Source organism: Neofelis nebulosa, chromosome 5 (assembly GCF_028018385.1).
Source record: "Neofelis nebulosa isolate mNeoNeb1 chromosome 5, mNeoNeb1.pri, whole genome shotgun sequence".
Classification (NCBI taxonomy): Eukaryota; Metazoa; Chordata; class Mammalia; order Carnivora; family Felidae; genus Neofelis; species Neofelis nebulosa.
The window spans coordinates 65236289-65263557 of NC_080786.1; the positions used below are offsets into that span (position 1 = coordinate 65236289).

The 27269-nt window shown below is 44.0% G+C and overlaps 1 protein-coding gene across 8 annotated transcripts in view; it reads left to right on the forward strand.

Moving 5' to 3' along the window:
- FNDC3B (fibronectin type III domain containing 3B) overlaps positions 1-27269 on the forward strand; it is a 409427-nt gene that overhangs the window by 328256 nt on the left and 53902 nt on the right. For all 8 annotated transcript variants that reach the window (XM_058730500.1, XM_058730504.1, XM_058730496.1 and 5 more), the window contains 7 exons: positions 1047-1100; positions 15713-15837; positions 17312-17486; positions 19326-19412; positions 20797-20935; positions 23598-23669; positions 26027-26145. In XM_058730500.1, coding sequence (XP_058586483.1) covers positions 1047-1100; positions 15713-15837; positions 17312-17486; positions 19326-19412; positions 20797-20935; positions 23598-23669; positions 26027-26145 — 771 coding nt within the window. The remainder of the gene's footprint in view (positions 1-1046; positions 1101-15712; positions 15838-17311; positions 17487-19325; positions 19413-20796; positions 20936-23597; positions 23670-26026; positions 26146-27269) is intronic.

Here is a 27269-nt window from a genome sequence, read left to right on the forward strand (position 1 = left end):
CTGAGTGCTTCCTCAGTACCTGGTATCGGGTAGGTGATTGATATATATATTCTCCCAATTACTTGTCGCATCCATTTATTCTTGGAACACAATATTAAACAATGATATTAAGGGCCTAACAAAAGACCACACATGACAAACAGCCAAGCCGGGTTTTAGTGTAACTCCACTGACATGGCTGCCCTTTACTAGGTAGGACAGTGCCGTTTGTGGGGCTCCAGCTCTTTCCTGGGGAAGGGGCCAGGCCCAGACACATTTGTGCAATGAGAGAGTGGTCTCCTCTTCCTTCTGGTTGCCTGCTCCCTGCAGCAACCCCTTCTGGCAGGTCTAACCCTGCACACCACTCGTCTCCAAAGTTTTCTGCCCCCCTTCCCATTGTCCAAGGCCTGTTTCTTAGTGAAATAGACCTCAGCATGCTTTTAAGAGGAAAGCAAATTATGAAACTTCTTTTTGCTAACATGTGAAGGGCTAATTGCTCTTGGTAATCTCTCAGGGGATCTCATCATTTTTCCTCATTTTTTTTTTTTTTAAAGGAAATCTCAGTGGCACAGAAGGCTCTCTAATCTTAAGCACTTAAAAAAAAAAAAAAAAGCAACTGTATGGAGGAAGTTACAAAACTATAGACTCTTGACCCTGAACCTAGCTGGGTCAGATTTACCCCCACAAGACTCCAAGCAGCATCTAAGTTTCTCAGCTTCCTTTTTAATCTCTCCCTTCTTAATGTGCTTCTTGAAAGTTTTATCCCCAGAGGAAGTAGGGCACCAAGTAGGTGTAAAGGTAGAGGCAGTGGGGAAAGCAGGTTTGGCTCTTTGTGTGGGACATGATTTATTATTGGGGGGGGGGGGGGCTTTCTCTACAGTTGAATTGTATTAAAATTCATTTGTGGTAATGTTTCCCAAGGAAATGCAGGAGCCACTGGGGTGATCCCTCTTAGGGGAGAGCACAGGACTAGCATAGGTACTGTATTTGAATCAAGTGGGTAGCTCCTAAGTTTTGCCTGTGAACAGCTTTCTCTCATCTCATTTTACTATTTTTCTTCTTTTCAGGCACCAATTGACAATGGTTCAAAAATCACCAACTACCTTTTAGAATGGGATGAGGTAAGCATATTTTCATATCCATCCAACTAAAACGCCACAGCAGAGACAAAGTTCCTGAACAAATAACCATTTTATGCTTTTTTAAGATGCACTAAACCCATGGGGGAGGAAAGAATGTAAATAGAGAAAAGTTTAAACCTATAGTATTGACTGTGGAAAAGGAGGACAGACTAAAGTCGCATAATGAATTGTATTAGATTGCATTAAATGTATGTACTTGCTTTATTTGCAAGAAATTCTACTGAAAGAAAAGACAGGGTCTTATCTATTATGGAGTCCCTAGTGCCCAGCCAGCCATCAATTAGTATTATAAATCGACTGCTCTGTTATCTTGAGTGCTCAGGGCCATTCTGCATAGATGGTTTTGATAAGGTAACCTACACGGTGACTTAGGAAACGTAATTTGTTTCTGCTTTTTGAAGCCATGGATGAACATTGGTGTTGCACCGTTGGGTGTTCTCTGTGGGACAGTTGGAGCCATGCCTGGAGGTCTCACTCTACCAATGGCACGTGTGATCATCCTGTGGACAGGCTACCTTCTTGCTGTTTCTGTCACCAGAGGTCCTAGGGTGGTATCCATGGTGAAGTTACCTTATTCTCAAGGCCGCTGGGTGCTGAATGGTGACCCTGTGCGTTTCTGGCCTTGCTAACACCACCCACAGAATCTCAGGCAGGAAATGCTGGATGCAGAAAGAAGCCCTTCGTTTCTAAAAAGGGACTGTACTTATTGTCCCTGTGGCTGTTAGTTCTATTCATTCATTCATTCATTCATTCACCCTTGCTCTATTCTGTCAGTGATTGAGCAAACAGACGAAGACTTAAGAATAGGAAATGTGGAATTGGGAGAGAAATGCAAGTTAATAGTCTTTGTGACTTAAATTCAGGGGGATTTTAAAGGTTCAGAATATAGGCTTAGGCAAAAAGTGACTTGTCGAGTGTGGAAAAAATATTCCCACCAAATGTAGAACGAAATTGGACAAAACTCGCACGTGCAATTTTGATGTGAAAAAGGGAGCCCTTCGTCACTTTCTACAGAAGTGTGTTTTCGCATCTGGGTTGCATCTGAACGCTGGGGCTCCATGTTACCAAAGACAACGATCTATTGTTCTGGGGATCATTGTGAATAGTTCCTATGTACAGATTGGTGAAATCTCAGACCTGACCAGGATATTTTACAGATTAGGTGGGTTTCATTTTAAAGTGGTTTGAAGGGAAAGCGAAACCACCCCCATGGCTCTTGTGGAAAGAGATTTTTATAGGCAGTGCAGAAGGCTGGAAAGGAGCCTGGGCAACCTGTGAGCACATGGCCACACCTTGCCATCTCCCCCTCCTCGTAAGGACGAGTGAGTGTTGACTGAGAGTGTTTTTAAGTGTCTGTTGGTGTGTTGCACTGATGTGCCTGATGCTTTTTCTCATATCTTGAGGTTTTACATCAAGATAGAATTTACCACTAAAGAGGAGGCAGGTTTTCATCTCAGATCTCCTCTCCGAGCTGTGCGTCTGTGTGTGTGTGTGTCCTATGTTTTGTTTTGTTTTGTTTTGTTTTGCTGCTTTGGACCATGGCCTCATAAGTGAAGTAAGGTCAGAGAAGTCGAGTATTTGGATGGGAAACCTCCAAGGCAAACCCAGGTGCTGCAGGAAATGGTCATGGTGACTCAGTTGTTGGCCTTCTTCCCTTTGAATTTGGATGGAAAGTGTCCTGGCAGGATGCGTGGAGGAAATAAGCTACAGCGTCACATGAAATGGAGAAGCTTTGTCTAATGACCGTTTATAATCAATAGCACCCACTATAGGCTTGCGACCGCACAATGTTAAATTGTTCGTTTTTTTGCCTTTTCCTGCCTCTCCCTGCTTGCTGTCTTTCCATCCTCTCCTTGCTCCCATCTTCATTCTTCAGGCTTTGTCCTTCCTCTTCATTTTCTCTCCACTTGCTAATTCCTGCTGGTGTTGACTCTCTTAAGCCTTATCGAAGATGCCAGGTGAGTGAACTCCCACCTACCATAGACCTTTTGCCAACATAGGAATGCTTTTGTCTTCTGTGGCTTACTATTCACCTTCTAGAAAGACTTCTGGACCCTAAACTCTCTGGAGTGTTCTCTGACCTTTAAGTCCTGTGAGCTCCCTGAAAGGAGAGGATAGTTGAAAGAACACCAAGATGAGGGGCTGTAAATTCTGTTCCAGGTTTTATACTGGCAGCTTGACCTCTCCAGTCCTCAGTTTACCCATCAGCTCATGTATACTTACTTCATTGACACTCTCAAAACTCCTTATTTAGAATTGTCCCTTCTGATAAGAGTGTATTTTAGGATCCTTTTCACTGTTGTTTGTTTATTAAATACTTGAGCGTTTGTGGAACAGACCCTCAGTGTCTCAACACTCTACACTGTCCTGTGAGGGATCTGTGACATAGGGAAGCTCTCTTACTCTGAGAGCTGAAAAAAGCTCATGTAATGCTATCCTCCTGTACTTTTTTAAACAGACATAAATAAAACAGACTTAACCACTTGCTTCTCAAATTTTTCCATCAAATAGCTTTTTTGCTTTATATGCTGGCTCTCTCCTTTTCAGTCCCTCCAAAAAAGATTTTAAAATGGTGTCATTGGGTTTCCTGACAGTGAGAATAGAGGCAGTAGTAACCAGTTCATTCCTGCCTGTTGTGTCATTTCAGAAGTAATGTTTCTGACAGAAACTAATAGTTTGTATTTCTAAATTCGGGGCTAGGTTGGGGATCAGTAGCCCTCTTGAGGCACCTCACTTAGGTTGGTTTTTGCACCCCACCCCCCCTCCCCCCACCCCGCCATTCCCATGCTGCTCATGACTTCGCGAAGGAAGAAAATCAGATGCACAGAGAACAACATCTGACCTCCAGGAAGTGTGAGCACATGGGGCCCTGGGTATCCCTTTAAAACCTTCTGCTGCCCTTCAAAACCTTCTGCTGGTAGTCTCTGGACTCAGGTACATCTAGTACCAGGAACTGTTTCCAGAATCTGCCCTAGTGGAGCATGATGAGGCAGGAGAATGGGAGGGGTTGTCCCCCACCACACATACACCCAACTCTCTTCAGAGCTCTCCTCTCCCAGGGCATCTGTCCCAGCCTTACACCCATTGCTTCTCTGTCATCCAGGGTGCTGTCATGACCTGAGCCGAAGTCGGACACCCAACCGACTGAGCCACCCAGGTGCCCGGGAAGAGCCAATAGTTAATCAATAGCTAACTGCTGCTTGTCTCTGAGGTCAGGTCACAGAAAACAGAAATGGGTCACAGAAAACAGAAACCTGTTACAGCTCAGGGGGAAGCTGATACTCTCTCTCCCCTAAATTCATTGTCTTTAATGTTGCATTACTGTTCCACAGAATTCACTTGGAAATTACTCACTAATTGTTCTGCCAGAGGTTAGCTGCCTACTTTTCTCTGTTAGTAATCATAACTAGACAGTCCTTGAGTTTTAAGTCAGGGTGGGAAGTAACTCTGACTGGGAGATGGTAATGAGCCACCAAAAATGGACCACACGGGTGTCACTGACTTTTAAGCTGTGGCCATCAGTTTTGATCTTCCCCTGAGACAGAGCAGTTTTCATAATGTGGAAAGGTATGCACTTTGGTGGTCCCTTCCTCCTCCTGTGGTGACTCAGATGAGTTGTGGCATTTACAGGCATGGGACCTGAGAGCCGACCTTGCATTTTTATAGACTTTTAGCCACTGTTTGCCTCCGGGAGATCCCATTGGAAAGGACGGAGGCCATTTTCAAAGTACTCTTCTACTTGACTGTTGGATGAGCTACCATTATATTTTAACCTCTTCCTGATCACAGTGTGGCCCCTACCCCCACGTTTACCCCTAGGTTTGCATTTTAATTTACAAGTCACAGGCTTTCCGTCTGGCAGAAAGCAGGCCCAAAGCCTTATGAGGGTTTCTTTCTTTTGCTAGATTTGAGTTTTATACCCAGCCTGACTTCAAAGAAACCGCAAACTTACTGCTATATGAATCCAGTTTTAGTTTAATCCAGAATTATGAGTAGGAGAACACAGCAAAACCATGCTTCAATGCTAGATTTCTCAAGGTGAACGTTCTTTCCCACAATGGAGATTTGGGGGTAGGAGTTCAGGAGGGAGGACCTACTGCTTAAAGCTCACTACCCCATCCACTAACCCTCCCTGCCCGCGAGCTAACCAACCCCTTTGTCCTGACCACACCCCTCTTTTGGGCACCTCCAGAGCCACATTTTCTGCCCTGTTGCTTCTCTGCCTGATGACACTGGGGTATCCAATAGGGGGTGGGAGTTTTTCTCTAGAAGCTAAAATGTAGGGATTGAGGACAGATCTCTCTAGGGTGGGGAGGGGCTTTTACTAAAAAGAATTAGTAACCTCCAGTTGACTTGCACATCAATGCCTGCTCGGTCTGTTTTAAGGGATGGTGATCTGGCCTTTTTCTTTTCTTTTCTTTTCTTTTTTTTTTTAACGAGTAAAAGAACAAACTTCTCAGTCAGATAGGAACTTTCTTTTCCATTTTAGAAAACGTTCAGTCCTGTAAAGGAAATGTGTATGGAAACTTGTCAACAGAGTTTCACTCTTAGATAAGGTTTTCGGTTGTACCATATAGAAGCCCTACCTGGTGCTGTGTGGCCTGGAACCCTATTGCTGATATGTCTCAGTCACATGGCGTCCACTGAGGGAGACTTGGATTCCGAGTGTCTGCTTTATCTCTTACCAGTCAAGCAAGTAACTGAGCCCCCAAATCTTAGCTTCTCCACTCGAAATCAGTGTCCGTTATCCCACTGGGGTTCGGTGGGTTAACTTGGGCAACAGCAGATGCAGTGTAATGAGTATTTCATGTCCCCTAAGTGCATATTAGGATCTGGGGCAGGAAAAGTCAGCCATTAGAAGGACTGTATGAGGGGATTATGACATTCTTCTGTGGAACTTTGAGGAGCCTTGAGGCTAGTGTCTCCAGTTTGAACAAAACAAACACGGATGTCAGTGCTATATATAGATGTTAATTTGCCATTAGCTTGGCTTCCGGACATGACATGTAGAGAACATATGAAAGAACCAAAAAAATAGCTTTGTGGGGATGTGACTAGTACAGTTCCCAAGATTCTTCCTCCCATGTGACTCAGCTAGCCCAGATAGGAATTTCACATGTGGCCGTCCTGGTGACTAATGAGCCAACACAGCTGCAAAACATAGGCGACTAAGAATGACATAAATGCCACAGAAATCAAGGAAGTATAATTTGACGTAGAAAGAGCAGAAGAGGCCAGCAGCAGGTGGAGCCCACAAAGCCCCTGGGGACCCATTATCGAGCCAAACCACGCTCAGCAGTCCTGTTGCAGAAACCTCATGGAGCTGACAACAGGCCATAGATTGTCGCTTCGTAGACACCTAGGTTAGGAAGAGCCAATTTAGCTCATTTAGGGATTGAGCTGGCCCCTTAGCAGGTGTTTGGTAATTAGTTTACTAAAAACATTACTTCTTAGCTTAGGTGTCACACAATTAGCACTGATAATCTTTCAGAATGCTTCTTGGCACCAGTGAATTTGCCCATGGCTTCTCTGGTTGGACAGACAGCCGTTCATGGAAGGTACTGGAGCTTCAGCAAGCACAGTGACTTCCTGGGTCTCCCACAGTGCGGGAGAGAGCCCCTGAGAAACCGGCCGATGCTTTCTCCAAGGTGCCGCACTGCTTTGGTTGCGTAGCGTTGGTGCAGTGAGAAAACTGGTTTGCATTCCCCAAGCCATCGCCCCTGCCTGACTGAAATATAAGGGAAGCTGCCACTTGCCAGGCCTGTGTGCTTTCAGTCATTCTCGGGGAACGCCCTCATGGAGATTGCAGAGTGGGGTCCCGGGATCATGTGGCACTCGCTCCATCACAAACCATCTTTCACACAGGAGCCTTAAGCCCAGTCAGTGACCTGGCAGAGTAGTAGTGTTTTGCCACATCACAGACCTTCAGTGCGACACCAACGGGTGGTTTCAGAGAGCCAGGGGGGCAGCATCCTCCCCTGTAGGCTCTGTTGGTGGGAAGTAGGCCAGGATAGATTTAGAACTCAGAGGGGCTCGTGGGTACCAAAGGCAGAGCTAAGTTAAAAGGAGCCCTCACTTTTAGGGACCTCTGCCCCAGATATCTGCACACCTGAAGCAGATTCTGTCATTTGTCACATGTGTGCAGGATGGGTTATTGTGTGTTTGGGGAGCAGACTTTGTGGACAACTTCTGGCTGCTACTAAATGACAAATCCCTTTCTTGGTCCGTGGCACCTAATTTATCAACTCATGTTTTTCATGCTTGTTGGATGCCAGCTGGAAGATGACTGCCTTGTGCCTTAGCCAGGTGGATGGACTAATTCCGTCCATGCCGTGGTTCACGCGTCAATACTACGGCAGCCTGTCCTACAGTCACCCCTTGCTACTTTCCTTTCCCTTCTCTGGGCCAGTGGCAACCTTCTGGTCTTATCAAAGCACTGGACATTCAGATGAGCCTCCATATTGGGAGGAATATATAGGAACGTTGTATTCCTTGGATTCAAATCAGAGGACCTGCTGATTATCCTTGACTATTTCAGGGACCTAAGCCTCTCCCACTAATAGAAACATCTAGTGTGCCAAGGGCTGAGATGCATGCAGTATTTATTTAGTAACATGCAACACAAACAATCCCACCCCCCTTTTCTTACCCGTGAAAGTAACTCTGTGCCAGTGTGCTCAAAATGAAAGAGCCATCACTGAGGGGAGAGTGAGGTTTGGCACGAGGAACCTTTGAATCCACCCAGATGTGGAGCGTCTCTACCCCCTGTTAGGAACCCCTCCTTATATATGGTTATGCTGAACGCATACACGCTCTTTTATTTCTCAAGCCAACATTTATCTTTGATGTTGCCTAGGGCCGGCCAGTGCTGGCACGACTTCTAAATATAGACGTACTAGCAGACTAAATCTTTGAGGCTGGCAGTAGTTCAGTTGGCCAGCGCAACTTTATTTTTTATTTGATTTATCGTTGCCATTTTTGACAGGTTGGACTATGCTGTTACAGAGAGTGCCCAGCCCCAGAATCATTCGGCCCAGGTCTCGATCCAGCAGCCCTGGGCCACGAGCACATGACAACCGATAACCAAGTTCATGTAACTTCTTTAGCAGGCAGTTAGTTACCAAACCTGGTAAGAGCAGCTCAGCTCCGGAAGGCAGTGGGTGCGGCTGTGAAAGAACCTGTGAGACAAGGAGGTCGATGGAAAGAGGCCTAAGGTTAAGAAACATGAGGAAGAGTTCTCATGACCAGAGGGAGGTGGTTCCCCATGGATTCTAACGCCCTTGTGGTGGCCACTCTGATTTCCTTGTGCCAGGAATCAAGCTGTCTTAAAGAGGAACAGGAAGGATCTTTTCCAATCTATTAATTAGAAGGCAATTGAAAATATCAGCCAACTTCAGCTAGTAGTGCCAGTGTGGGGAATACAAGCTCCCAGGGTTGTTAGTGCCAGACTAATTGGAAATGTTAGCCAAAGCAACCACATTCCCCACAGTCTCCAGAATTACTCTTGGCAGAAAAATACTGTAGCCCGAATTAATTGAGTTAGGCATAAGTTATATGTATAGGATCAGCCGTGGATGTGTTAAATAGGCTCTTTTTAATGGGAAACCAACCCATTTAGAGGATTCATCTTCCCAAGTACTGAGGGCAGCTTTATGAAGACACGGAAATTAATAAAGAAGGAAAAGTGACTTGAAAAAATAGTTGTTTTCAGTCTTTTAGTTACATAGTTCTACAAATTAAGAGTTACTTTTAAACATATTTTAACCTTAAAAATCAGTTGCATTTTATGAAATGGATCAAATGCCTTTTATTTAGCAGTTTTTAAATAAGCAGACCCATCTGTAAATTGACATCTCTACTGGAACTTTATTCCATTATGGGTTTGTGAACAGATACCACAGAGAGGTGGAAACCTAGTACCACGTGGTGGTCATCTGAAAGGTTTTTTAATTTGTTCACTCCAGTAGCTTTAGGCTACACCATACCTGAACCATCCCCAAAAGACTGTTGCATGTTTATATTTTAAAATGTGTCCGGGGTGCCTGCGTGGCTCAGTTGGTTAAGTGTCCAACTCTTGATTTTGCCTCAGGTCATCATCTCACAGTTCCTGAGATTGAGCCCCATGTCGGGCTTAGTTCTGACAGCGCAGAGCCTGCTTGGGATTTTGTCTCTCCCCCTCTCTCTGCCCCTTCCCTGCTTGCACTCTCTCTCTCTCTTCTCTCTCTCTCAAAAATAAATAAATCAACTTAAAAAAAATCTCCCAACGTTTCTCTACAGCATTTGGGATAGTATTAAAAATCTTACGTCAGTCTAAAATATAACGCTGTACGGTGTAGTAACCGCATTGCCCTTGCCTAACAATTTGGGTTGACTTTATCATCTAGGAATCTGGTTACAGTTTTAGCTGCCACAAAAATTCTTAAAATCTTTTCAGAGGCCTTACTTTGTTGGATGGCTTTGAGGAAAAAAGGCATGTACCAAGTGCATACAGAAAATAGAACCCTTTATTCAGTCAAACATTTGGGTTCTAGCACACACCTTCCACTCCCTTACCTCCTAGCTATTTATGGCATGAGGGGAATTTATGAAAGTTCTGAGAAACATCATACTATTAAACATATATGGACATCAAAATAGATGAGTGCATAACACTCATATCACAAGTTCATAATATCGCATAACAGATTACCTCAAAACTGGATGGCTTAAAACAATTACTTTCTTAGGCTCATGCGTTCTCAGTTGGGAATTTGAACCAGGCACTGGGGGAATGAAGTATGTGTTCCACAATTTCTGGAGCTTCAGCTGGACAGAGAGGCTCATTGATTGGGATCTGGAATCTTCTGGTGGAGTCTTGACTCGCTAGTGGTCACTGCTGGCTTGGATGGAACGTCATCTGGGGCTCCCTTGCAACATGGCAGCCCCAGAGGAGTCAGAGTTGCGAAAAATGAGTCTTCTGGGGAAAAGACAGAAGCTTTATCACCTCTTCAGACCTAGCTTTGGAAGTCACACAGCTTCATTTCCACTCTATTCTGTCAGTAGCAAGCGCGTCACGATGTCACAAGCCCACTCAAATTCGAGGGAAAGGACCGTAGACTTTCTTAGTCATGCAAAACCATTCAAAACCTTCTTTTCCCCTTGTCTTTGTATAGCACATACAGTGTTTCAGGTACTGAGTCCTAAGATCGTCAGATACAAGGGCACAGACTTTGAAGGGCAAAGTCTTGTTCCTACCTCTGCTTCTCTTCCAAGTGTCCTGGGAAGAGGGAGAAGGAAGGCAAATATGTACCCGGGGATGCAGTGGTAGGTAGGACGGCACTCATCCTGGCACCCGGTACAGTTCTGGTAGCCCAGAGGGTGTGGCTTGGGGGTGCTCAAACACTGCTCTTCTCAGTTAATAGATGGAAGACATCACCGCCTGCTCCCTTACTGGTAAGGACAGGGAACCCGTGAGATGAACAGTATTCCTGCCACAGGTGTCACCCTTGAAAAGCAGGACCATGTGTCCTTTTCCCTTGGGCGACTCACACGAAGTCAGCAAAATATTTAATCTGGGGGAGGAGATAATTAAGAAATATGTTACGATTTTATTAGCTATAAAATTTAAAATTTTAAAACTACAAATTAGAAAAAAATGGAAAAATATTTAAGTAAATAGTAAAAGGGCAGAAGAAAGATCAAATAGGATAAAAGAGACTATGTTCCTTAAAATATTTAAAGCCTTTGCATTTATAATTTATCTCCAAATTTTATCTTGCAGAATGAAAGATTTCAGAAGGCACGTCCTTTCCCCCACTCCTCCCAGTGGCTAGGGGAGTATCTTTGTCCCTGAGGTTATTAACACATCTTGAAAAGAACATTTCCAAGGGTGAACCATTCTCTGCTATTTAGCCACATAGGAGTCCACGTTTTCCATGTTCCTCTATGCTTCCTTCTCTTATCCCTGCCCGTTCACAGTCTGGCATAATGTTGGAGGCTATTGACAGTTAACATTCTTCACAAGTTAGCAGGAACCTTATAGGACCTAGAAGAACATCTGGACTCTGATTATTATTAGGACTTGTAACCAAATGTGTGACCTTTCTAAAAAGTGAGTGCTGTAAGAATTCTGAGTGTTACAAGACTGACACTTTGCCCAAAGATGGTGCCTCTCTTCAGTATGTGAGTCTAAACGGAAAAGAGACACTTGCTCACCCAGGATGAGACAGAGAAGATGTCCTGTGAATATCTGCCAGGTGAGCTCGGTGGTGAAGAGAGGTGCAGTGGTGCAGGGCATGGACTGCCTACGACATGCTCGAGGGAATGGGGAGTAAGCCGATTCAGTGGGGTCTCGGATGTAGATAATATGCAATGTACTTCAGTTTCATCGGTAATAAAGAGGAGGTGAGGCAAAACTGAGCAGCTCGGGCCCAGGGAAGGGCTGATTTGACATATTCTGTGTACACACACCAGCTTGCTGGCCTTCTGGAGAGCAGTTGTGACCGGGAATGGAAGACAAGCGCCCTGCGCCCTGCCCCCTAGGAAACAGTTCCATTTGTCTCAAGGCCATGGATGCCGATTGGGTGCTCTCAGGTGGGGTCTGGGTGTGGAATGATGATAGATTAACAAGAACTGTGGATCAGGTTGTATGAGAAGAACACTCATACAGAAATAGGAAGGTTGCTAAATGCCACACCCCATGCCCACTTTGAGTGTCTTAATCAGCACAGAGTGGGTTTGTGCTCCAAAATTCCTTCACATCTAGTACAGATGAATCTTGTCCTTGAACTCAGTTGTGCTATAGAAACCTGCATTGGGGCATGCCCAGGATTCTGAAATGGAAACAAGCCAGGGAACCCTGAAAATATACCTCTTTTGGTTTGTGGACACCGGCAGTAGAAAGTCAGGCCAGAAGGTGGCTAGCGATCGTATCGCCTCGTGTCAAATATAGCTTAGTGCCTAGATCTGTTCTAGAATAATGAAGGGTGTGGGCTTGAAGCCTCCTTTCTGCTCTTTGTCTAATTGGAGTGAAGTTTTCTTTCCTTGCTCAGAGCAGGAACTTAATTGCTCCTCTTGGGGCGGTTCTGATCCTGTTTGCTCACATGCTGCATGATCTCCCCACAGGCAGAAAATCGGGTACTGGTAGCAGACACGTGCCAGCCCTTCCCTGTAGACCAGCCACCACCCAGGCCCCGGCTCTTCCTCTTCCTCTGTGTGACACAAGACAAGGCCAGGGCCCCTGAGGTCCCTACTGCCTGTGTCTGATCAGATTATTGACAATAGACCTAAAAAGTGACTAGAGCTACTCCTTTCTGTCAGGACCATGTTTTAGTAGGGAACTTCGGACAAGGCTGACTTGAAATGATTAAAAGTAAGCTTCCAAGCAAAGCTAGTGTATCTCCGTAATCTTGTGTAGTTTAAATTAGGTTTTATTAGAAAGGGTCTGTGTTCCAGAGATCATAATCTCTCAGAACCATTTGGAGCCACACTACCTATAAAATATCAAAGTTATGACTTTCCATCTGTAAAACTTCCCTAACAGTGATGCTTAGACATATCTAATTTCTGATAAACAATGATAAACATCCACATTACCACCCCTATCAGTTCATCTGAATCTCTGTGTTCTAAAGCATTATCTTTTTTTTTTTTTTTTCTTAAACCCTATTCATTTCTGTCAACAAAAAGAGCTGGGTAATATTTTATTCACAAATGCTGTTTGCAACGTGGCCTCCTTCTTGGTTTCCAGACAGATTCTCCACATCACCTGTACCTTTGGACATGTTCTTCCTCCAGAGCCCAAGCCCCGGAGCTCTCTGAGAGCCTGGCACAGTCTGTCCCAGAAGACCCCGGGGATGCTGTCTCCCATGGCATTCTCCAGCTTCGCTGGCTAACCTCTCAGCTGTAGTTCGCTTTTGCTTTGCAACAGCTTGTGTGAATATCAATTTTTTCTTCACAGATATCCCTTTTATATTAAACTCCGTGTCATACATGAGTATTTCCTTTTACTCAAAAGCTTCTCTCATGTTTGAAGTACTTTATTCACCTACTTTCCCTTATTTTTGCTTATTCTCAATGACTTCTAAACATTTACCAGTGAGCCTCACTTCCTTCATTCTGTGAACTATGTGTACTCTTACCCCTTCGGACTCTACAGATAGTGTTTCTAAAACTTGTTTCTAAGGTTCCAGCAACTCTGGGTCTTCTACAGGTTGTTAAGGACCACGCACATAGTAGCACATCTTGAAAGGTGGAAAATTTGGTGTCCTCTATCTAAACAAGTTGGAGTTTATTTAGCAATTGTGCCTGATACTGAAGCAGGAAAAAAAAAAAATGTTAGCAACATAGGGAAAACGTCTTGAAGGCTACAGAATGCCTCTTCTAATTCTTTAGTGAGCCGCAGTGCTGTGGCCCTTTAAAAGAAAAGTCTAGTCCCCATCATCCATCTTTCCCATTCTTTTTTCTCATTTAAGCCGCAGACAGTCCGGCTTTTACCATATTAAAGCAAATCAACCTAGTAAGGAACAGACTGGCTTTTATTTACTGGCTATAGTTCTAAGCACCAGAAATGGGCAAAGGAGACCAAACAAAGAAATAGGAAAAATGAGGCATTGAAAGGGAGCCAGCATCGGGGTTTGGAAGACATGAGGCTTCCGTGGCGGCAGGATGTGCCTTTCTTGCACTGTTTACTCTGAGCTCAGAAATAGAGGAGGAAAGAAGGTAGATCACACTACAGCTCAAAGTGGATACAAAACATACCAGGGTGTGCAAGGAGTGTAATCAGACACTGGATGTAATTATGCAAATGTATGTATGAACGGTTTTTCTATGAATACATCGTCTGCAGCAACCTTAACACTCAAGGTTAAAGTAAGCATAAGGGCGTGATAGGCCAGCCACGCAGTGACTTTGCACAAGTAGCAGCTGAAAAATGTTATGCCTTACTGTTTGCATCTGAATGTGCTTTGAAACCTTGATAATATGAACTTTGAATCTTAAAGATTAATAGGACTTCCACTCCCTTCCTGGAAAGGGCATCACCTTGCTCGGGGAGGGGAGGCTGGGGAATTAAGTCTGAGGATGAACGTGCCAGGGTTGTTTTTTAATCTGTTCACCCTCGTGACACTTCAAGCTAGTTGTATGTTTATTTTATTTTTAATTAAACTTCACCTGGAATGTGTTTCAGTGGTAAGCATTTGGAGGCCCGCTTCGAGGAAGGAAATGCTTAAATTTGCTTAGGAGGAAAATGTGCTTTCATCTTTCTTTATAAAATAAATCGAGAACTTCAAACATTTCTGGGGGCCCTGGGCCCAACCGTCTGATTAGAATGCTAAGATCCATTCAGTGTTAGCATGTAAAAGGTTTTCTTTGTGTGAACACAGATAAAATGCTGTGGATTATGGCTATGAAATATTTGTTCTACTATATGGCTGATATGAGGATTCCATGCCTGAGCATGGGTCAGGGCAGTTAAGTTTTTTTCTTTTAAGTCTATTAAGACAACCCTATTTAAGTCTATTAAAACACTGGAGTGTTTTCGTTTTACTTCAAAGAATTTGAAGCATCATGGAAGACTACAAAGGCATTAAATATATATTTCCAGCCTCATAAGAAACTTAAGAGTAGCGATAACACATAGAAGTGAATTCAGCCATTGTTCCACATGCTTATCGGACTTTCAACTCTGCAAGCAGCGATTGAGCTCTCTGATTGTCCAAAACACTGTTACAGGGGAAGCAGATATGGGCAAGAGGATTCAAAGGCATGTGACCCATATTTAGGGATCAGTGAGAAATAGCTCACCATTGCAGGAACGCAAGTGTTCAAGAGTCGGGGGGCAAAGTGGGAAAGGAGAGGACTGGGGAGGGCTTTTCTAGCCACAGCAAGCTGCATAGACAGATCTTAGGTGCTATGCGTCTCCAGAACTGTCGATCCCCGCAGTGAGGGCAGACTTGCTCTTGGTTGGTCAGATTGGGCACTTTGACCAACCCAAGTGAGGAAGACCTTAGAAAAGGTGCGTTGGGGTCCCTGGGTGGCTCAGTCAGTTAAGTGTCCAACTTTGGCTCAGGTCATGTCTTAAAGTTTGTGGGTTCGAGCCCTGCGTCGGGCACTATGCTGACAGCTCGGAGCCTGGAGCCTGCTTCAGATGCTGTGTCTCCCTCTGTCTCTGCTCCTCCCCCACCCACACTCTGTCTCTGTCTCTCAAAAATGAATAAATGTTAAAAAGAAGGAAGGAAGGAAGGAAGGAAGGAAGGAAGGAAGGAAGGAAGGAAGGAAGGAAGGAAGGAAGGAAGGAAAGACAGAAGAAATGGTGCATGCCTCATACCTGAGAGAACCTTTTTTATTTTGTTAACCAAAGCCACTTTAGAAGGACCACAAGTACAATGTGTTACTTGTCTCAGTTACAGCCTCTTCTGTAGTGTTTCATGTTAAGGATGACATTTCATTGTCATGTGCTTTATGTACAAAGGAACACACCCCTAGAAGCTTTCCTTCTGCTGGTTTTGTTCATCCAAACCAGGAAATGAAACAATTGTTCAAAATGCCTTCCTCATTTTCCTACTGTATGCTTTGTTTTTAATCGTGTACGTTCTTGTACTGTTTTCTTTTAGGGAAAAAGAAACAGCGGTTTCAGACAGTGCTTCTTTGGAAGTCAGAAGCACTGCAAGTTGACAAAGCTTTGTCCGGCCATGGGGTACACGTTCAGGCTGGCTGCTCGGAATGACATTGGCACCAGGTAGGATGTTCCCTTGCCCTCATGCCGTTAAACGTTCCGTGTGGTGATTCTGTGTCTTCCTCTCACGTTGCTGGAAGGCATGAAGACATCCACCGCCTCCACACTGGACCGATCTGAGATTTTCCTAGAGGGAATCGAATGAGAGGGTAGAAGGCTTCCCCAGAGGTGAGGAGTGCTGCTGTGTGGCCTCTGTGTGGTCTCACACGCTGTAATGCAAAGGCCCCACTAGGGGTCTCTGAGAGCCAAGATGAAGGCAGCAGTTTAGGTTTTGAAAGAAATACCTCTTAAGGCGTTGTTTTTTTTCAGAACACGCGCTGTTTCCTTTCATCACTTTAGCAAGCTACTTGTTCAGCTGCCTTTTCCAGTTGTATCTGAGGTTGCCTGATAGAGAGAAAGGGGTGCTGGGCCAGCCATTGTCGTCAAGCCCTGGCAGATACTCACAGGATTGGAGAAAACCTGGACCGGCCAGGGCACCACAGCTTGCCTCCAGGCTGCAGAAGAAAGGCAAGAGCAGGTGTCCAGTGGAGCGTCTGTGGATTAAAGACGCTTTGAAAAGGCCATATTTCAATTGCACTTCCTGGGTAACTCTTGATTAAGGGAAAAATCCTTCGTCTTTCATCACTGCTCATTGAAAATCTTAAAGGTTCAGCACATCATTGGTCCCCAAGCTTTTTTCCAGCCTCAAGAACATCACAAGGTTTTACAGCCCTCTCTCCCCACCCATGATAGCTGTTGCATTTTTAGAGTCTACTAGTTGAAAAAGTCATAATGATAAAGGCTTCAAGAGTTTGTAAGTGAATTGGAAGCACCCACAAACTTTCAAAAAATAGCCCCGTCTGTATTTGTAAAACATGTATTTCATCAGCAGACAATTATCTGTGCTCACACTGATTTGAAGGTTCCTTGGTAGCTGTGGGTCATAGCTTAGTAACACTGCACAGTGTTGTGCTTTCTGCTGGGTGCTTTCAGGGGGAAATCAATTCTTAAATATATTGTCCTGTGATGTGGTGTGCTTTTTTTAGTAGCAGAGTGAAATGGGGAATCAGGCAGACCGAGAGTTGGGGTAGGGGATATCACATAAAGGATACTTGCCTTCCTTTGTTTGCTGAATCTGTCATGCCCCGGCCTTTCCAACCCAAGCAAGTTGGGCAGTAGATAGGCTCATCCTTCCTCTTTTAAAATGCCAAGACTCCTGGGGCACCTGGGTGGCTCAGTCGGTTGAGCGTCCGACTTCGGCTCAGGTCATGATCTCACAGCTCCTGAGTTCGAGCCCTGCGTCGGGCTCTGTGCTGACAGCTCAGAGCCTGCAGCCTGCTTCGGATTCTGTGTCTCCCTCTCTCTCTGCCCCTCCCCTGCTACCACTCTGTCTCTCTTTCTCTCAAAAATAAATTAAAAAAAAAAATTTTTTTTTTTAAATGCCAAGACTCCTCACATGTTCCTAAATGTGTGTCTTACCGGGTTTCTCTCTCTGTAGTGGTTATAGCCAAGAGGTGGTATGTTACACGTTAGGAAACATCCCTCAGATGCCCTCTGCACCAAGACTTGTTCGAGCTGGAGTCACATGGGTCACGTTGCAGTGGAATAAACCAGAAGGTTGTTCACCTGAGGAAGTGGTCACCTATACCTTGGAAATCCAGGAGGATGAAAACGTAAGCTTTGTAGATTTTGTACCCTTGCGTGTGTTTTATGTAAGTCACGTTGTCGTTAACGTAACAGGACACCATCAAACTATGTTCAAATTACGTTTGGTTCAAAACCAAAGTCTCAATACCTACCACTACCATCACCGGCAGCAACCTGTCCTTCCCACAGTCATCCCTGTCTCAGTGACATTCCTGTCCTTTTGTTCGGGGAAGCCAGAAAATTCGGAGTTGTCCTTGAACCTATCTGTATAATCAGTCGGCAAATCCTTTTCAATCTTGCTTCAAAAATCAACCAGAAATCTGGCCATTTCTTAGTATCTAAGGCTACTATCCTTTCGCAAGCCACCATTGTCTCATCCCTGAATAATTGCAGTGGTCTCTAAGTATTTTCCCTACCCTCCTCCTTCTCATGCTATAGTCTGTTTTCCACACAAAGCCTGAGTGATCTGTTCAATAGAGTAGATACTGTCGATGCTCTGTCTAGAACCCTTCCTATCTCTGGGCCTTCACCTCAGAGCCCTTACAATGCCTATAAGGTTCTTTGCTATAAGATTTCTCTTTAATGTCCTTGTTTCTGCCCTTGTGTGTTTGAACACGAGAGCAAGCCCTAGCCTCAGGGCCTTTGCAGTTTCTATGCCCTGTAGCTAGAAGGCCCTTCCACTTACCTTTGACTCTTTTCCCTCATTTCCTTGAGGATCTCTTCTCTCACACATCTTCTGTGGAGAGCCCTCCCCTGGCCGCCTTGTATAACAGTACTATCCAGTAGAACGTTCCACAGTGATGGAAATGTTCTGTGGTTTGTGCTATCCGATAAAGGTAGTGCCTAGTCACACATGATGATTGAGCTCTTGAAATATGGCTGTGGGGCCAAGGAACTGAATTTTCAACTGTATTTAGTTTAAATTTAAAGACCCCACGTGGCTGCTTTAGTTAACCTGCACAGCTATAGAGTAGCACCTCACTAGATCCGCCCCTCGGTCTTTTGACCCAACTTGATATTTTGGGCCACAACACTTAATACCGCATAAAATGCTTCCTAGTTAGATCCGTTTCATTTTTTAATCACTTTGTCTACCTGGCATGTAAGTTTCTTGTGGGCAAGGCTTTGCTCTTGGACAGCGCTGAACCCCTAGAACGTGGAAGGAAGCCTGATGCGTAGAAGGTGCTCGGTGATATTTAATGATTGAGTGGATGGACGGATGATTGAGAATACAGTTGGATGAATTCAGTACATTCAGCTTTTAGTGGGATATTTATCCTCTTAAAAGGATCATGCCTTTCCCATCCCAGGTGTCCTTTCTTCCTTGGCCAGAAGAGGACACTGTGTGGTCAGAAACCTCAGCCTCTGTGTATCACATAGCCCATTGCAGCTGGACAGCGAAGACCGCAAAAGAAGAGGCTTTTTTGATAATAACGTTAAATACGTATTTTTAAAATGTACACTGCTTTGTCACATAGTACTACTTGGTGGCTTAATTCTTTATTGAAAATACTTATTGAGGAACCTTTCCTCTGTAAGGAAAGCATATGGTGGCATCCATTCCAAAGCAATTTTACATCCTCTCAAAGAGAGAGCATTGTTCTCATTCATGTTGCTATTAGCCTCACAAGAAAGTTCTACAGACCCAGCAGAACCTACAATGAGACAAGATTATTTTTTTTACTTGAAGCTGGAGCACGGTACACAGCACCGTGGACTCCGACTCCCCTTTCTGCCGTAGCCACCAGACAGACCTCTGGCAGCTGGTGGTGATGGAAAGAGGCGATAGAAACATCCCATACACAAAAGTATTTAACGCCCAGATTTCATGATACTGATGTCACTTTCTGGCTTTGTTTTTGCAGGATAACCTTTTCCACCCAAAATACACTGGAGAGGATTTAACCTGTACTGTGAAAAATCTCAAAAGAAGCACACAGTATAAATTCAGGGTGAGTCAATCGTTTTGGAACCTGAACTGCTTAAAAAAAGAAGCAGTTGCATGTTTTACCCATTTACCATTTCAAACGGACTCTGTCCGTTAAGAAAATTTTTAAGTTCCCTGCACTTTACATTTTTAAAGTGACACAAAATGCACACCATACTTTAATTTTAAACCCTAGTTTTGAGAGAGAAAGCTACTGTCGTGTGCTGTAACAAATTACTTTGCAGCATGGCCAGATGCCCTCACCCAGGAGCACCCAAACTGAATGCTCAGTGCACCTGTCTCTCCCCCACTTTTTGATGTTTCTCCTTTTTATTAGATTTCTCTTTCACTCTTCCTCTTCCTTTGCTCTTCTGCCCATTTCTTTCCTTTTGTCTTCCATTACCCACTCCCTGCCTACTTAGGCTTTGCTTTGATGGTTAACAACCACTGTTAATATGACCATAGGACTTTGTGTTGTAACGAGAAACAAAGCTTTGCAACTGATAAGAGAGGAAAAAAAGCAGAGATATACCTGAGTGGCTCAGCTGGTAGTGTATCCGATTTAGGCTCAGGTCATGATCTCGCGGTTCACGAGTTTGAGTCCCACGTCAGGCTCTGTGCTGACAGCTCAGAGCCTGGAGCCTGCTCCGGATTCTGTGTCTTTCTCTCTCTGCCCCTCCTCCTGCTCTGTCTCTCTCTCTCCAAAATAAACATTTAGAAAATAGAGAGAGAGGAAAAGCAGTAAATAGCATCCTTTGCCATGGCACCCTTTATTGATCCATGCACAGCACTGGGTTTTCTGATAGGACTGTGTGCGGTTTGGAGAGAGAAATTTATCTTTTGATTCCACCCTTCCTTCTCTGATTTGGAGGCCAAATGATGTAGCTTGGCATGTAGTAGTCATTCAGTAAACAGTTATTAGATCACCAAGTGAAGTGTGTGACTATTTGAGGAAAATGACAGTTTCTGATATTTAACAAACGCTTGCTATTTGGTGCCATGAGAACATAGGTAGGTATACTGCTAGCATTTCTCCACAAGGTGGCATTGCCCTACTCTAAAATAAGTAAGGTTATTTTTACCTGCTTTCCCCTCGCCCAATTTCTTCCTACAAAACAATAAGAACTAGGTGGTAACATACTGGTTTTATTTCTTCTTGAAAGGGTAAAAATGTCTTTAGCTACGACCCACCTTAGTGTTTTACTTGTAATTGCCAATAGCTAACTGTACAGAAAATAAGCACCCCATAAAGGAAATAACTTGTAAATCAGTTGTTTGAGATTGAGAGAGAGGAGAAATGTCTGTCTGTGTGAATTTACAGATGCCTTGATCTTGCCTTGGTAAAAAGTTGCCATTTCTTCAATACATGACATCTAAAGCATGTTCATATTTTTTCCGTGGTGTTATAGCTGACTGCTTCTAATGTGGAAGGGAAGAGTTGTCCAAGTGAAGTGCTGGTGTGTACGACGAGTCCTGACAGGCCCGGACCCCCCACAAGACCCCTCATCAAAGGACCAGTTACATCTCATGGCTTTAGTGTCAAATGGGGTATGTTTTGCTACCATTGCTGTTCCTTGTTTTTGATAGATTTTTAAAAACTGATTTCAGTGGTGACAAACCAAAATAAGAAATAAGAGGTATTATTTGTGGGGATTTTACAGATTTGGAATATATGTATCAGAAACATCCAGAGAATTCCACTGGAATTGTCCATTTTACGAGCATTTTACTTCACGATTTTTCCTGTATTGTTTTGCCTCCTATACTTTCATTACTGATTTGAATGTAGTAATCTCTGAATATGTATTCATTCTTCAGTAACTTGCCCTTAACAATGGTAGTGATATTTAATGTGAAAAATGGATTTATAAAATTTATATTGAGAATAAATTTCAAACTTTAGGTATGTCATCTTAAGTAAATTTTGACATACAGAATGTTCAAGTTAAGAACTAGGAAAACTTTCGTTTTTGTTGTTTGTATGTAACCAGAAGTTTTGAACTTCAGGAATTTTTCTTTTTTCTTTTTTTAAATGTCTATTTATTTTTGAAAGAGAGAGAGCACCCATGAGTGAGGGAGGGGCAGAGTCAGAGGGAGGCAAGAGAGTCTGAAGCAGGCTCCGGGCTGTCCCAAAGCCCAACATGGAGGTCGAACTCAAGAACTATGAGATCATGACCTGAGCCGAAGTCAGATGCTCAACCAACTGAACCATCCAGGGGCGCACCCCACTTCAGGAATTTTTCCTGTTGAAGTTCATTAAATGGTGTTTGAGGGTATCTGGTGGAAGGATATTCTGGCTCACCTCTGCAGCTCGGATTGTTTCAATGAAGTGAATGCCTTTAGAATGTTATAAAGATTTGCAATTATATGTAAAACTGCTGGGATGTGTATAATTATCACTAATGTGTCATAATAGTATTAGATTCCTGAAAGACAGAAAAAGGAAAAAGAAAAGGATTTAATTTTTTCATTTTTTAATTTTTTTTTAATGTTTATTTATTTTTGAGAGAGACAGAGTGCGAGTGGGGGAGGGGCAGAGATCGAGAGGGAGACAGAATCTGAAACAGGCTCCAGGCGCTGAGCTGTCAGCACAGAGCCCGATGCAGGGCCCAAACTCAGAAACTGTGAGATCATGACCTGAGCCGAAGTCGGAACCTTAACCGACTAAGCCACCCAGGCACCCCAAAAAAGAGACTTAAAATAAGATTTTACCTGGCAGCCAGGTCATATAAAGGGAATTTAAAATATTGTTAAAGAGGCTCCTGTCTGGCTTGGTCGGTAGAGCATGTGACTCTTGATCTCAGGGTTGTAAATTCAAACCCTGTGTTGGATATAGAGATTACATAAAAATAAAGTCTTAAAAAAAAAAAAAAACCCCACAGAGCATTTTTTTTTTTAAGTTTATTTATTTTGAGAGAGAGCAAGAATGAGGGAGGAGCAGAGAGAGAGAGAGAAGGAGAAGGAGAATCCTAAGCAGGCTCCGCATTGTCAGCACAGAGCCCCACGTGGGGCAGGAAATCATATACCATGAGATTGTGACCTGAGCCGAGATCAGGAGCCAGACACTTAACTGACTGAGCCACCCAAGCGCCCCAACACAAAACGTTATTAAACTGTTATTGGAGGTCAACGATTGAGACATAAAACTGTTTCAAGTTACCTAATAATTTTGAGGCAGAATTATTAGGATATCTATTTCCTTGGAAGATGGATGTGATTAAGAGAAACTGTAAAAATCTAGGTGTGCTTTTCTTGCCGGATCGTGAAGCTTTTTCCTCACAAAATCCTAGAAAGTAAATGTTTACTTTCATTAGCTATATGCTGTAATATTTAACTTTGTAATTATTGTTTTAAATCTCTTACTGAAATGTGTATACGTTCATGGAAATACCAAGCGAAAGAAGGGCCATGAAGTTCCTAAGTCTGTATCTAAAATAGAGACATGGCAGAACTGATGGTAGAGGGAACTTCTGCATAGTCTTAACAAAATTACAACGCAAGGTATTTTGCTGCTCAGAAAAGAAAACTCTCGCGGACGGAGTTAGCAGTGGAGTAAATACCCACAGTCCACAGGGCTCTGGTAATAAGCCAGCACCCCTTCCTCAGACCACCTGTCTGGTGCGTTCTCGACTCACAGATTCGGTTGCGTATCAGATTCCCTTGGGATATACAGTATGCTTAGTGGCAAACCGCGATGGAACATATTTATTACGTGTTGATGTTTTGTTTTTATCAGTAAATTTTATCAGTAAATTTTGCACTTCTCTTTCCTTCCCTCTCCATCTCAAAAGAATCCGGTCACTGGTAATCTAAGTGAGGTAAAGAATAAAATAAATAATAAAAGAGTTACGTATTTCATCTTATATAAAAATTATTGAATGTTAAAGAGCAGGCTTCAGAATTCTCAAAGTCGATTTATTAACTTAACTCCTAGAAAAATTAATTCATAGTTTGAGTTTTGCTCATGTTTTGTTAAATAACTCTGACGTTTCTAGACCTAAGAACTTCGAATAATCTGATAGCGCTCAGGGCTTCGTGGTGGTTTTGTTTGTTTCTTTTGTTTTTCAAGAGTAATACAGTAATTATTATACCTTTTGCTTAAATTCAGAATTAAGGAGTATAATGTGACATGTTTTCTGTCTTCTAATGATATTTGTTAATAAAAATCTATGCCTTTTCATAACTAATAAGGCATTTGCTTGCTCTCCAGATCCTCCCAAGGATAATGGTGGTTCAGAAATACTCAAGTACTTGCTGGAGATTACCGATGGAAATTCTGAAGGTGAAGTTTTAGGAAATTGTTTTCCTCAAATCCAGTACCAACCTCTACTTTCTAACATCCTAAAACATCTTTATGGTAATAGCGGGAAGCCATCAATTCTACCGGTAGTGCCATTACAACAGATAGACCGTGATCACATATTTACAGTTTTCTCTTTTACACACAGCATCAAGGATCAGGGTATGCTTGAAATGTACATTTTTATCATGTTTTTAAATGTTCCGTGTCCTTTCTTTAAGCCAGAGGTCCTAATTAATCGAATTAATCCCAATTCATCCCCTGTCTTGGCACACGTTCGCTGAAAATTCTTATGAGCAGAGGGAGTGGCAGAAGCAATCAGCAGGAAGGATAAAGTGGAGAGAGCAGACGAGTTTGGTAATCGACAAGTTCCCACGTACAGCGATGGCAAACAAAACATCGTATTATCGGGAGAGAGTGACAGCGTCACAGTCCCACTTTCCTGACAAATTTAGCAAATGTCTTTCCATCTTTGTGACGTCTGAGTCAGACTGTCATCACTTGTGCACTATGTGGATTAAAGTAGTACAGTGTTAAAGATCAGATTCCTTAAGAAGTGCCTTTAAAAATACTCAATCTTTTTTTTCTAATAAAACTCATTAGGCTTTAATAGAAAAAAAATATAGCCGTCAGAACTTTTATTTTTTTTAATTTTTTTTTTAACATTTATTTATTTTTGAGACAGAGAGAGAGCATGAACGGGGGAGGGTCAGAGAGAGAGGAAAACACAGAATCTGAAACAGGCTCCAGGCTCTGAGCTGTCAGCACAGAGCCCGACGTGGGGCTCAAACCCATGAACCATGAGATCGTGACCTGAGCCGAAGTTGGATGCTTAACCGACTGAGCCACCCAGGCGCCCCAAGCTGTCAGAACTTTTAAAACGACGTTATCTCACCATTCTGATAATCCCTGTAACCATCCATAACAGTGACTTTTGCGAACAAGCCGGGCAGGCGTGTGCTGCTCTTTTACCCTCTGCTTGTGGTGACCACCTGGAGCTCGGGTTTTAGAGCTGGTCCACTTCTATTTTGAACTAAGAACGTAAGAATGCTTTGAGGTGGGCACAGCTGTTCTCATCATAAAGTCCTCTTCTGGGCTAAAAATTTGATTTAGTTTTTTACGTTAAAAAAACCTACCGAAGAGAGAAGGCAGGTGTCTGCCGTGGCTCCTTGTGAAAGCATGTTTTCCATTTTCGTGACTCTCTTGACCACTGATGATATCAAATCAAACTAGACGCCGTTCTCTACTGAAAGTTAACAGCTTTGCCAGCACATGAAGTGGGTGATTAATTGAATCTTGTCAGTCATCCCTGTTCCCATGTGCCTCTTCCCAGGTTTCTAGCCAGCGATGTCCTAATAATGCTTTTTAGTATCCACCCACAGCCCCCACAGCCCTGGTGCCTGTGACTTCATTGTAAATCTGTCCTAATAAGTGGCCGAGGGAAACTTACTTTAGTAAAGTGTCTTGGGTAATGGGGAAAAATATTTTCCTGGAAACAACTTCATGGAGAGAAGGCCTTGGTGAAATAGTCCCCCAGACGTGTGGCTCTGTAAGGAGAGCAACACAGAGGAGGGAAGCCTGCAGCAGCCCAGATTTGAGAGGCGGGCGGCCAGGGGAAGCGGCCCCCGATGATTTGTCCCTGGTGGCGTCAGCCTTACCGGGCAGTCAGACTGCTGCAGTGGCCCTGCTTACTTTCTTTAGTCCCGAGAAGTGGCCAGATAACTAGGTCACCTGAGTGCTTCATCTTTAATTCGTCACCCTCCCCGCCATTTTTGTCTCTTATGTGAGCTCTGTGAAGACAGCAGACTTTTTCCCCGAAGGACTCTGTGCGTGACGGGGAGATTTCACCCCCTGTGCCCTCCAGCACGTGAGAGCAGGAGGGACTCTTGAGCATGTCCCAGACTGACCAGGAGCCTCCTGGCTGGGCAGCCTTCCCCTACCCAGCTGGCCCCCAAGGCCTTCTCTCGCCACAACCATCCCACAGCTCGCTTGACCCCGTGCTCTGTCTCCGTTTCCGCCCCCCCCACCCCCGCCCCGTGCCAACGACGGGTTTCTGTGGTTTCCAGCATCCGAACCTCATAGTCAGCAAATATAATAATGGTGGTATTAAGTACTCTAGCCTGCAGTACTAAGTATGAAAAATGACTCCGTGTCATTTTAAATATTTAACTTTGGGAAGGGAAGGGAGAGAGGGCCCTTGGCTATTTAAGAAAAGGAAAAAAAAAATAGGAGATGCTGGTTTTCATGGAAACCGCTTAGAGCTTGTTCCCCTCAGGAATGGCTGCTACTGTTCCGCGTTTGCAAGAAGCACAAACTCACACACGAGTCTTGTTTTACAGCGAGCCAGTGGGAGGTGGCATACAGCGGATCGGCTACAGAATACACTTTCACCCATTTGAAACCAGGCACTTTGTACAAACTCCGAGCATGCTGCATCAGCACCGGTGGACACAGTCAGGTCGGTTTTGCCGTGGCGTGAAAGTAAAACCTCTTGGGTCGGGTTCAGACAACCACTCTGTAACATCACAAGGCAATTACTCTCTTAGAATGCATCATCACAGCACAGCCTGCCACGGGGTCACATCAGGAAATGAAAACAAGAGTTTTTTCCAGTTGCGTTTTTGGAGGACATGAAAGATAGGCCCGGGTGATTCTCAGCTAAACTGTGGAATTGTCAAGGCGTGTTTGTCACTTAGTTATTTCTCGGAAGACTTTGGCATGATCCCAGGTGACGGTTGAAAATTGAGTGTTGTCCGGAATTCGTCTTGCTAAATAAGAAGAACCTGAGTTATTGCAGTGCTAGAAAAGCATAGAATTCAGGGTCAAAAAGACGTGACCTCCTGCACAGCTCTGCTGTTACCAAACCTAGCAGTTTTGTGAGAACAGGAGATGTGCCTTCCCCAAGGTGCTTTACTGCCATCTGCTGGAAAAACCACACAAATCTATGACGACTGAGCTGAGTGACACCATTGCAGTTGTGCAGTGCCCAACTTACACACCTGTAGGCAGCAGCATATCCCTTGCTCTCCACTCTTTACTTGACCTGAGATCGGCTAACATGTCAGGAGCCTTGGTTTCGACCACACAGGGTTCTCATAGGCTTAAAATAACCTCAGAAATACACAGGGAGTGCTCTAGAAATCAGATACTAACTGGCTGTAACGCGCATTCAGAAATGAATGAAAGGCAAGATGGCAAAACACCATTTTCATCGTAGGGATGTTTCACATCATGGTTTGAAACCATTAATAGTGAGAGACGGTAGCTTATAGCCCTGTGCTGGGTTTATGTTTCACAAGAAGACTTGCCGTTAGGGTGCCTGGCTTTGCAGTCAGCAGTCAGCACACCTCCACTGGTGTCCTGTGTTTTTCTTTTTCCCGCAAGGATAGCAATGCCGTGATGTATAGGCTACCCACATAGACAGACTGTGAAAAGAAGGTCCAGTTAGACCACCGTCCAGCGCCAGAGCTCTCTGTAGTGCTTCCCTGGGTGGGCTGTCCCCACATCCAAGCCCCAGAGGGTTGGCAGGCACCTCCTGTGTGAGGCGTGGCACAGATGTGGTGCTGCTTGGATGTCTAGGGT